This window comes from Eleutherodactylus coqui, chromosome 5 (assembly GCF_035609145.1).
Source record: "Eleutherodactylus coqui strain aEleCoq1 chromosome 5, aEleCoq1.hap1, whole genome shotgun sequence".
Classification (NCBI taxonomy): Eukaryota; Metazoa; Chordata; class Amphibia; order Anura; family Eleutherodactylidae; genus Eleutherodactylus; species Eleutherodactylus coqui.
Genome location: NC_089841.1, coordinates 97,769,151 through 97,782,135, shown reverse-complemented (window position 1 = coordinate 97,782,135; position 12,985 = coordinate 97,769,151). Strand labels below are relative to the sequence as shown.

Below are 12,985 nucleotides of genomic sequence, written 5' to 3'. Positions count from 1 at the left end.
TTGGTGTGTGCTGTGGACACTGGGTAGTGCGGGGGGGTTGGGGGGGGGGGCAGCATGTAACCCAGGAGAAGTGGCAGTGGAGTGTCATGCAGGCAGTGATTGTGCTTTGTTGGAGGTAGTGTGGTGCTTAGCTAAGGTATGCATTGCTAATGAGGGCTTTTCAGAAGTAAAAATTGTTGGGAGGGGGGGGCACCCACTCTTGCCGCTATTGTGGCTTAATAGTGGGACTTGGGAACTTGAGATGCAGCCCAACATGTAGCCCCTCGCCTGCCCTATCCGTTGCTGTGTCGTTCCCATCACTTTCTTGAATTGCCCAGATTTTCACAAATGGAAACCTTAGCGAGCATCGGCGATATACAAAAATGCTCGGGTCGCCCATTGACTTCAATGGGGTTCGTTATTCGAAACGAACCCTCGAGCATCGCGATAATTTCGTCCCGAGTAACGAGCACCCGAGCATTTTGGTGCTCGCTCATCTCTAATTATAAACTTTCAATGACTTTGATTGTTGTAGTCCTTACTATATTCGGATTAGTGAGTCCTGGATTAAAAGGTGCATTTATTGAGGGACTTGTGATACATATCGGTATCATCCGTATACAATAAATCTTGATGGACTCTTTGTTGGCGTTTATATTGTTAAAATAACCTTTTATTTAGGCATGTAACTCTTTGGTTAGAGAGGTTATTATATCTGGAATACCCAATGCTATGTAGGGGGTGTACTCCCTTCACAGATTAATATTGGCTCTGGATTATTTGCTGCTACGAGGGCCGGGTGGCCGTTTCTACCATTGGCTTATATTGTATTTGTTTTTATTTATTTAAATTTGAACAAATAATTTATAGACATTTTTGGCTAAGTGACATTAAGTAGGATTCCTGGAGAGCCGTATCTCTACATATTTCTCTGGTTTACCTTGAGATAACATTTAAATGCTGTGCTTTTTCTCAGTGCTTCATTCGTTATCCTGCCTGATGAAGGAGCTTCTGATCTCTGAAAGCTTGGAAATATAGTTTTAGCTGGTTTGCCAATAAAGGTATCAGCTCTATAATATTTGTTTATACAACAGTATTTAACAATACTTGGGAAAAGTAACAAATAGGCCTCCTTCCCACGAGCGTGACGGGCTCCGCAGCGTAATATTACGCTGTGAAGCCCGTCACGGCGCCCCCCAGAGCCCCTATACTTACCTGCGGGACATAGCGTGAAATCGCTTCCCCGCCCACCGCCGCCGCGTCACCGCTCGTCACCGCCCACCGCCGCACGTCACCAGCCGTGTCACGTGCACAGCCGGCCGTGTCACGTGACGCGGCCGGACCGCGTCATTTGGCGTCATATGACGCTCGGCGGTGGGCGGGAAAGCGTTTTTTCACGCTATCTCCCGCTGGTTACAGCGGGAGATAGCGTGAATGGACGGCTTCCATTGACTGCAATGGAAGCCGTCAGTGCGTACAGCCCGTCCTCACCCGCAGAAAATAGAGCATGCTGCGGGTGAGGACGGGAGAAATCGCGGTGCGTAATTCCGCGGTGGAATTACGCATCGTGAGCATTGAGCTATTAGGTTCAATAGAACCTAATAGCTGCGTGCAACGCAGCGGATTTTCGCCGCGAATTACGCGGCGGAAATCCGTTCGTGGGAAGGAGGCCATAGGGTGTGCTTAGAATAAAAAATAAAAATAACAAAACACTCGGCAAGACTAAAAACTGCAGATTTTTTAAAATTCATTTGTATTAGTCATTTTAATATATAAAAAAGTAAAAATACAGCTTACACACTAATTATGTTGCGCATTAGATGTAACACAAATGGCAGATATTCAAAGGATTAGACAAATGAAAAAAATGCAGATTTTTAAACAGCAAAAGGTGAATGAGATTTAGGCAAGTCTCTTTCAAATTCTTATAATGTCAGTTTCTTCAGATGTAAAACTAAAAAAAAAGTCCAAAGCTGCATTAGTAACTACATGCAAAAGCTAGATGAAAAGCGGATATAAAGTATGATCTAGGCCTAAAGCTTCATGGACCAAATGCTGCAAGGACCTGTGTAGCAACCCACCGATCCTGTAATGCTTCAAGGAAGTGGTGCCTCTACAGGAGAATACCTCCCGGATATGGCAAATGATGCTGCATGCCATAATATTTTATAGCAATAAAGGGAAAAAGCCGGCTCCTTAAAAACACTTTTTAAAATTACAAAAAAAATCCATAAAAATTATAAGTGATAGGTACCATGTGACACCAGGTCTACGCCCAGACGCGTTTTGAAAGACTTTCTTGATCACACAGTGCCTACCATTTATAATTTTATGGATTTTTTGTAATAGAAGAATAAAAGTAGTGTTTTTAAAAGGAACCGCCTTTTCACCTTTGTTGCTGCTTAGTACCGTATATTCCGGCGTATAAGACGACCCCCCAACTGTCACCTTATACGCCGGGAATGCAGTGGAGCAAAAAAAAAAAAATCATTACTCACCTCCGCCGGCGTTCTGCGGCGCTGCTGCAGGCTCTCGCTCCCTCCTGGTCATTGAATGGCTGTGATTGACTGACAGCGTGTGTTAGCCAATCACAGTATTAGCTTTCTGGAGGCGGGGATTTCAAGCCCTGCATCCAGAAAGCAATGCTCTGCCGGGGACCAGGAGGGAGCGACAGCCTGCAGCAGCGCCGCAGAACTTCGGGGGAGGTGAGTAATGATTTTTTTTGATACTTTCTTTTTTTTGTATTACCGGTGTATAAGACGACCCCCGACTTCAGAGCAGATTTTTCGGGGTTCAAAAGTAGTCTTATACGCCGGTATATACGGTACTATTCTTGCACAAAAAAGGCATAAAAAAAAAAAAAAAGTGTTGGCCACACGGTACGTGTAAGTGCACCCTGCAGGCATACAACCCATTTGGCAGCCTGGCTGTCTGCATATTGAGGGATGTGGCATTATTGCTTTCCCTCCTGTATCAGTAAATCAGCAAGGTGCGGCTCACAGGAACGGGTTGGATTCTGCTTGCGAGCGATCGCGGAAATGAATTGCGAATGGTCGCTTGTGTGCAGTTTTCTGCGCGGATCTATGTGTATGGACAGGTGATAATATTCATATATTCTCTCTTTTTTGGCATACAATTGAAGGTCTATGGAGATGTATGGTCACAGTTTGCATGAATAAGTTCTAGGGTTGAAAGAACAATTCTTTTTTTTCTTCCATACAGTATAACAATTTGACTATAATATGCATTGATCGTTACATTGTTGAATATGGTCAGATAACAAATTTCACTGTACAGTCCAGTGTATAGACTATTAAAAGTACTTCTCCTAAAAAACTGGGAATTCAGATTTAAATACAGATGAATAATAAAATCCAAGCAATGTCACTGGGGTCCAGGAAGCAGAGATCTAGGGCAATTTTCTATCAGATCATTTGTTATCCAATCTCAGTTCCTGGTTATACTGAGCAGTTATTGGGCACCCATAGAAGTCTATGGGACCCTTATTGTACCTCCATATGCCTTTGATTTAATATAAAGTCACATAGAAGAAAAAACTGATTCCATATTTTAGAATTACATATAAACACACAAATATAAATAAATATAAATAAATATAAATAAATAAATATATATATATATATATATATATATATATATATATATATATATATATATATATATATATATATATATATATATATATATATATATATATATATATATATATATACACACACACACACATATACATATCAAGGAGTCATCACTCTCACAGGAAGAAGAAAAAAAAATGTTATGCTCTGCTGTATTTCTCATTGCTTCTAGACGAGAATATCATACTTACAGTGCCAACAGAATATTATACTATAACAAACTCAGCCTTGGTGTACAGAGCCATACAAGTCTCCATGTGCCACTGCGCCATTTGCATAAAACCTAATATGAATGGAGCAAGCTAGTCATCACTGACTATAATCCCCTAAATGAAATTCACTTTGCAGAAAGTAAGTGAAAATTGATTTTTTTGTAACCTGGCAGAGCTGCTAATCTTGTTCATTGGGGAGAGCAAATCACTGGTGACCGCTTGTTAGTTCCATCTCACAGGCAGGTATATTATAGCAGCCCTACAATGTGATAATGCCATCTAAGAACACTCCATATCTCAGCTTCTTCAACCTCTGCATGATTGCAATGAAGTGTACAGTGTAGCTGCACTACAGACTAGAATGCAAAAAGTGTCAAGGCAGCAGGTGTGAAGCTACTGTGGCACAAAACCAATTTGGCTTAAGGTTAATTCTGAGTGCAGCACTTGGGGGTCCTCTGCTATTCATACTTTAACTCCACCAAATAGGATCTGGTCTTTACTGCAGGGCCCCCAGGCCATCAATCCAGAAGTTGTCATAATAGTATGGCAGCCTATTCAGCTGGTCAGGGCAGCGGTACCAGAGAAGCAGGCAGAGATATGGTAGTGGAATAGAGTCAAAATAAAGGCAGGCAGAATTCATGCTTTACGATAAATCAGGCCAAAAAGTAATGGCAGGCAGCAGAAAGAAAAAGCATGGTTGAAAAACAACCGAAGGTCAGGAGTGGAGAAGACGGGAAAGCCAAGTAGGCACAGGACAAACCAGGAATCAAACTAGACAAGAGAACACCATTGGACACCAGACAAACTAATTGCCCCAGTATGCTCTACTGGCAGAGGATGCCTTAAGTAAACAGAGACCTCTCTGAATTAGTCGAGAATGGAAAAGCTGTGTGCACACGCTGGGGTCCTTTAAGAGATGAGCCAAGCAGCTGAGACAGAAGCCCTAGGACGCAGGGGAATGCGACTTCTGATGCATCTGGCAGGATGAGTAGGACAGGACCATGACCACTGGATAGAATGTGGAAGGGGAAGCTTTCGGCTGCATGACAAATAACTCCACGTGATCCTGCAAACGTCTGACAGAAAAGGCAGTTACAGAACTAACCTTGGATTATGAAGTATCCTTTCCAGGCAAAATTCTTTCAAATACATGATGAGCGCTGCCAAAGAACAAATCACCATCTTGTCTAGTTTCAGGATTTGCATTAACCTTTGAGAACCTGCAGACACAAATAATGAATTCTAACAGCACATCGTAAAAGGTGAGTAAAACTTGGAGAAGTCATTATAAACGGAACATTTCTCAAGACAGACCTGAAACTCAAAAAGGAATGTGTCACTACGTTAAGCCCTATCAGCTAAGTTTACGGGCTGAAAGGAGGTAACCCGCTGAGTCTGAGGATACAAGTTTAATACTTACCCTCCCTGTCATTCCTCGGTGTGAGCGCTGGAAGCCTCCGCTCAATGCACTGATCCCAGGAAAACAAAAGGGAGGTAAGTACTCAACTTACATACCCAGACTCAGCCGGTTACCTCCTTTCAGCCTATATCTTTTTTCATATCTTTTGAGTGCATATAGCTGAAGGTATACAGGAACATGGAATTTGGTGCAAATGTGCTGCAGAAGTTTACCCATTCTTGAACAAGACTGAAATTTGTAGACTTGGTCCTTGACAGCTTGGATCAAAGTACATTAATTTCTGCACATCTGAGAGTGTGAAATCACATGGCATAATGCAAAATTGTTTTTAGATACATTATTTTCTAAAACCTAACATACAAAAACTCATATCCTGTAACTGAACTTTATGCAAATAAGGAAGATGGAACACCACCTCTGCAGCGCCACCTATTGAGTGGCAGCATCCCTTCGAATAAATGTTACATTTTAACAAGTCTTACTAATGATTGGTAATAGAAAACCAAGCCAGAAAACCATGTACAGACAGCTGTTTCGGGGTGTTTTCCCCTCATCTGTGTGAAGTAGGTTTCTGGCTTAGCTGGTGACAGGCCTGCGACATGGATTAGGAGGGGTGTCGTGTCTCCTTAAGGAGAGCAGCCAAAAAGTGAGTAAGTAGGGGGTGAGTAAGTGGGTCAGGGAATGGCAAAGCCTCTCCCTAAGGAGAGCACCAAAAATTACCCAGAGGAGCTTGCATGACCTTATAAGGCCTAATGCCCACGGCCGCAGTACAGTGCATGACGCGCCAGCAGTGTCATGTGACGCAGCCGGCGGTAGGCGGGTAAGCGTTTTCACGCCATCTTCCGCTGTGCTACAGCGAAAGATAGCGTAACGGACGGCTTCCGTTGACTGCAATGGAAGCCGTATGCGCGTAAGCCCGCGGCAAATAGAACATGCCGCGGGTGAGGTCGGGAGAATTCACGGGGTGGAATTCCACACCGCGAGCATTGCGCTATTAGGTTAAATAGAACATAATAGCTGTGGGGCAACACCGCGGATTTCTGCCGCGTTCAACGCGGCGGAAATCTGCCCATGAGAATTAGCCCTAAGACTCCTCACTCACCTTCTAGATGTCCTCACACCCCTTCTGGGTGCTCTCCTTGGTGAGAGACTATGCCATTCCCCCGACCCACTCACCCCCTAGATGTCTCCACAAACTTTTCGGGTGATCTCCTGGAGACACAACACCCCTCCTGACCCTTGTACTTACTTTATACCATGTAAACATTGCATTTTATATAACCAAGACAAACATACATAGCTGTAATTTATTAATATAAAAAAAAGCATCCCAAAAGAACATATTCCTATATTAAGATGCTACGGTCTAGTAGAAGGTATGCTGACATATTCTAGACTCCGCTGCTACGAGAAGTGCCATCCAGCACTAGAAGCTGCAATCCACCGACGCACATCAAAGCAATAACGTCAAGAATCTGTGGTCAATAGAAAGACATGCTATTTGCTCCAGAGACAGGCTGAGCCTCAGGAGCGTGTCAGATAAAGGCCATTATTTCCATAAAACTTTTTTTTTGTTTTCTGCAAAACATGAACTTTAAAAGAATTATTAATATTTATATTCAAAACTACACAACTGTCTTTCTACATGACAACAGAAGACCACAGAGGAGGTCATTAAAATGAACATGTTCCATCACCTTCCACCCCGTCATTACCAGTACCACAATCATATTGTTCAACAATCAAGACAAACATGAAAATGTGAGGCTAATAAGAGGCATGCATTGGGAGAACGGTAATTACAATGTATACTTCATCAATACTGAACAATAAATATAATCTCTGCATCCTATAAACTAATCCCAAGATCAGGAGAACCATTATTATCATGGGTCATACACTACATCATCCACTGCGCTTCTACGCTGTGCCCACAATCCACCAATCAGTAAATAGTTTGAATTGCTCTGCCAAAAAAATAACATAAATTACTCATCTTTTAAATCCCTCACTGATGCTGACCTCTGCAGACAATCACAATTAGGTGAGCCAATCAGCCCCCCCCCCCAAAAAAAACAACAGGTTTTTAAAAAAAAAAAAAAAAAAAAAAAAGAAGAAGAGCGAGCCCACTTAACCCATACTTGTTAGGGAACAGATCTTGCCCACGTGCATATTGCATGTGAATATTTGGAAGTACAGTAATTGGCTTAAACTCACATAAACCAATTGGATATATATGCGTGCCTGTACACTTGTCCGTTTGCTTTAATGCATTTAAAATAAAAAACACATTTGCATAAAGTCTTTAATAAAAATATCCTGCCATTCTGGGTGTACAGCTTCAATGCAGATTATGTGTTTCCATAGGAACAGACTACAAAAAATTCCTTTGTAGCCTGATCCTGCAGTCATGTGTTACTTCCTTCCATCCGCCTTCTATTCTTGCCCAATATTTGTTAGGCGTGAACTCAGCTTTTGGGTCCTTTTAGGTAAAGTCCCCTGGTGCAAGCACCAATTGATGACTGACTCCTTGGGCAACGTCAAATCGTGACATTTTCTTGGCAGGCTGTTTTTGCAGGGTGGTTTGCCCTTGCCTCCCCCAGTCATCTTTTACCCCCCACAAGCTGGCTACTCATTTTACAGACCTCAGAAGGATGTAAGGCCGAGTCAACCTTCAGCCAACTACCTGAACCACATGGGGATTGTACCTGCAAGACCTGAAGTAATGCATTTCTGCTGCCTTAACGCTGCCTGTCCACAGGCGGGTTCGAGTTGCGTTCCCCGTGGCGATAATCTGGCCGTGGGGAACGCAGTGAAAGCTCTCCATAGCGTTGCTATGGAGAGCTCTTCTCCCCCCCCCACCCCGTCCACAAGCGGAGAATCATTGTGATTCTCCGCTAGCGGCCTGCAAATCACAGCATGTTGCGATTCTCTGAGGTCAGCCTTTCAGATAGGCTGACTGCCAGGCTCTCCACATCGGTGCATGCGCAGAAGCCCGCAGTGGGTCCCGATCGCCGGGGACATCATGGAGGACCAGGGTGAGTATTTTCACCTCCCCTCATAGATCCGATCCATGAAACTAACAACTTTTTTTTCACTTTTCGGGTGACATCGCCTGCCTCCCGGCTACCTTCAGGAGCCGGGAGATTTTAAATTCGTTGGGGCTCCTGGCCTTCTGTGCATGCGGCTTACATAATGACGCCTGCGTGCATACGCAGAAGACCCACGTCAGGTCCTGGAGGACCAGATAACCGCGGGACAGCACGAAAGACCCGGGTGAGTAATCTCAGCTGCCCTGAGCAGTCATGTCCATAGTCCACGTGGCTTTAATCCCTGCAGGAAGCATGTTTTTACATCCATGGGGATTAAAGCCCACTTGGCTAGGACGTAAAAACACTATGGGCTGGTCACTAAGGGGTTAATATGCAGTGAATAGAATCCATTAATCCCTTTTTTCCTGCCATTTCAATCACAAAAAAAAACAAAACACAGTTTTTGCCCCAGAATTCCTCATAGAAGTCAATGCACGCACACACAATACGCTAGGACAGTGTTCCCCAACTCCAGTCCTCAGGGACCCCAAACAGGTCATGTTTTCAGGATTTCCTCAGTATTGCACAGGTGATGTAATTATTGTGGGTGCTTCAAACATTGCACAGGTGTTCTTACTATAGGATATCCTGAAAACATGACCTGTTGGTGGTCCCTGAGGACTGGAGTTGGGGCCCCCTGCGCTAGGAGATACATGAAACACTACATACAGGAAAAACAAACAAATTTTGAACTCTTTAGACTAGTTAGCCATTTCAATGGCTTGGAACATTTGTGGGTTTTTTGACACATGCAAATGCACATGCCTTGCTTATGCAAAAAGTACAGTAAAATACACCAATGTGTGCAAAAAAAACCCCAGTTATGTACGTTCTACTAATACACAGCGCTCATGTGCACGCAAATATGCATACGCTCTTGTGAAGCCACCTTAAAAGAACAGGACCGGTCATCGCTGGGATGGCCTCTCGGGCATCCCGTGTAAAAGGCCCTCTGACTTTTCATTAAAAGCTGCCACAAAAATGTGTTCCAGCCCTAGAGGGAGTTATTTTATTAAAGGGGTTGTCCCGCGCCGAAACGGGTTTGTTTTTTTTTCAACAGCCCCCCCCGTTCGGTGCGAGACAAACCCGATGCAGGGACCTAAAAAAAATCCGCACAGCGCTTACCTGAATCCCCGCGCTCCGGTGACTTCTTACTTACCTGGTGAAGATGGCCGCCGGGATCTTCTTCCTCGGTGGACCGCAGGGCTTCTGTGCGGTCCATTACCGATTCCAGCCTCCTGATTGGCTGGAATCGGCACGTGACGGGGCGGAGCTACACGGAGCCGCTCTCCGGCACGAGCGGCCCCATTGAGAAAAGAAGAAGACCGGACTGCGCAAGCGCGTCTAATCCGGCGATTAGACGCTGAAAATTAGACGGCACCATGGAGACGAGGACGCTAGCACCAGGTAAGTGAATAACTTCTGTATGGCTCATAATTAATGCACGATGTATATTACAAAGTGCATTAATATGGCCATACAGAAGTGTATAACCCCACTTGCTTTCGCGGGACAACCCCTTTAAGCAGAACACAGGTGCAGATGTACAAGTGAGATGCATTAGTCCTTCCTTCTTTTTGGGTCCATTCCTGTGTTTGACCTAAAAAACGTGTGATTCCAGCCCCGAGACCAGATACATTGACTAATCAATTCACAAACAAGTAACTACTGTTACAAAAAAAAAATGTAAAAATAATGTAAAGGAGACATGAGGGAAGGCGGAAAACTCGTGGCTTTTCTTATTTTTTATTTCTAACAAGCCCCCCATCTTAGCATGGGTCCCTCTCCATGCTATACATTCATCAGAAGTTAGTTCAATCTCTCCAGAGATTTCAGTAGAACTAGAAGAATGAAGGTTCTCAGTTTTCCTTTGTAATATACTGGCACAAGTTAAGTCAAGAAATATTAAATATTCATGTTCAGAAACTAAATATATTCATAGATCATGGTTGTAATATTAATGAATTTATTACATCTTCGTAAAAGTATGCATGAGGAGGTCTATCTTTCAGCAATCGGAAGGCTCCATTATAGGAGTTAATCAGAATGGAAATGTGCTTGCCAATATGGATATTTACCACATGAGATCTAGTGGAGCATCTGAATAGATACATTGTCCTAGAACTGCCCAGATCGCCTGTCAGTTGACCCCAGATTCATTTTAAAACTAAATGTGAAACATCTTATTCAAAACCATAGGAACTCAAAAAAAGTGATAACTGGTATTATCAAACCTCTTCCAGTGGAGTCGTCCCACTCACAACTGCAGTCAGAGGCGCTTAGCTGAGTGTTCGACATAGCACAATGCAATTTGAGTACCTTTAAAATGCTTTCAGTCAAATATCTTTTGAACACCATTGTATAGTAAATACAGCATAGGCAAATGTAGCATTCTTCAAGACAAAACCAACTTGTCAGAGTATTGTATCCAGGTACCAGATCTCAACGGGCATGAGATTAATCTGTGCTCCTGCTTAATTGGCTCTACATTGGTTCTACTGGCTGCACTATTATATAGATTACACATACATATCTCTGTTCATTAATTTCAATAACCATCCAAATCGTCAATTTTTCAGAAATAAACAAAAGCAGCTACTATAGTTTGTGAGGAATATGGATTTATTTAGTAACATTGTAATATAGTATGTTAGGCTGAAAAAAAGACACATGTCCATCTAGTTCAGCTATTTTTCCCTTCACCCAATGTTGATCCAGAGGAAGGCAAAAAAAAAAAAAACAATTAGGTACTAGCCAATACTCCTCATTTGAAAAAATTCCTTCCTGACTCAAAGTTTGAAAGATCAGAACAACCCCTGGTTCAAGAACCCTTCTGAAGTAATTGAGGACTATAATATGTTATAATGTTACACTCAAGAAAGGCATCCAGGCCCCTTTTGTACTCTTAGAGTGTTTGTCTTCATCACCCAATCCTCGGGCAGAGAGTTCCATAGTCTCACTGCTCTTACAGTAAAGAACCCCCTTTTAGATTGGTGGAGAAACTGTCTTTCCTCTAGACGCAAAGGATGTCCCCTTGTTACAGTCACAGTCCTGGGTATAAACCGATCATGGGAGAGATCTCTGCATTGTCCCCCGATATATTTACACACAGTTATTAGGTCGCCCCTCAGCCGTCTTTTTTCTAAACTAAGCCCAATTTTGATAACCTCTCTGGGTATTGTAGTCCACCCATTATATTTATTAGTTTAGTTGTCTGCCTTTGAACCCGCTGAAGCTTCGATATGTCCTTCTTGAGTATCGGTGCCCAACTGTAAACAATATTCCATGTGTGGTCTGATGCACCCCATGATCCTATTTGCCTTGGCAGCAACTGCCTGACACTGTTTGCTCCAATTAAGTTTACAGGTAACTATAAATCCCCAAGTCCTTTTCCATGTCATCTTTTGCCCAGTGGTTTCCCATTTAAGCCCCCTGTCCACGGCCGTGACGGAATATCGCCAGCGATATTCCGCCGCTGGGGACGAGGGGATAGGGCTGACAGGCTCACCGCGGAGAATCGCTGCATGCCGCGATTTAGATACCGCGAGCGGAGAATCGATATGATTCTCTGCTCGTGGAAGCCCGCGTTGCGCTTTCCATAGCAACACTATGGAAAGCTTCACACAGTGTGAAGCTTTTAGCGATTTATCGCTGGTGGATCATCGCCCGTGGACATGCGGCCTTAGCATGGTGACAAGTATTTTCACTGTCCATGTGCATAACCTCACATTTATTAGTATTAAACCTTATATGCCACTTTTCTATCCAAATCCCCTAGTACTTACCTCTGTGGTACCCCACTAGTAACGGTGACACAAGAGTATGTACCATTAAATAACCACCCTTTGCTTTCTATTACTGAGCCCATTACTTACCCACTTACAAACAAACATTCTCATTTGTGTGTCTCGCAACGCACAAATCTTGCAATTTTCTCAGCCATGTGCAAGTGGCTTTAATGAAAGCAGGAGTCCTCGAATCTTTGAATGACTACCTGATCACAGTGCTTGGAATGGAAGTGGGCAGCCAGAAGAGATGTCTGGCATGCTCTGTTTCCATTCACTGAATGATTATTGGGTGCTTATGTGCCGGACAGCTCTCCCATGTAAAGGTACCTTAAAGTTTCAACTCCAGTTGCAGCTCACTTCTTATGTAGCAATTCCCAGAGGTGATTTTAGCTCACGACTTACACATCTCAAACACACCTGTACAGACGATCCCAAGAGAACTTTCAGAAAAGAAGAAAACCTCTCTCTGGTCGCTAGGACGAAATTCTCCTGTTAGATTGTACCTATTTTTATTGACTTACAAGGGGCTTCCACTTTCCTTATATCCTATAATCTCAGGCAACTGGTTTCTGAATAAAAGGCTCAGGGCCTGGGGTGAGGAGTTAGCACAACCACTGGCACATTGGATCCCGGGATATTTAAAAGATAGCAAGGATGTCTTGAAACCATTTCATGACTGGCTGGCATGGAGGATAGTATTGGGTAGCCTGCAATGCTGGTGCACTGTACTCATGTACACACCCACAGTTTAGCTTCTACAGTCATACCTCTACTTTCATTACCTTCTTCTTTCAGCGGTTTCCAGTTCCGCCGATTCTTAAACGCCGAATTTTGCTTC

At 43.4% G+C, this 12,985-nt stretch overlaps 1 protein-coding gene across 1 annotated transcript in view; it reads right to left on the bottom strand.

The window, feature by feature from the left end:
* The window catches only part of MSH3 (mutS homolog 3), a 167,247-nt gene that overhangs the window by 102,881 nt on the left and 51,381 nt on the right, over positions 1-12,985 (bottom strand). Inside the window, exon 10 of the mRNA XM_066602947.1 lies at positions 4,953-5,067. Within this exon, the coding sequence (XP_066459044.1) occupies positions 4,953-5,067 (115 nt within the window). The remainder of the gene's footprint in view (positions 1-4,952; positions 5,068-12,985) is intronic.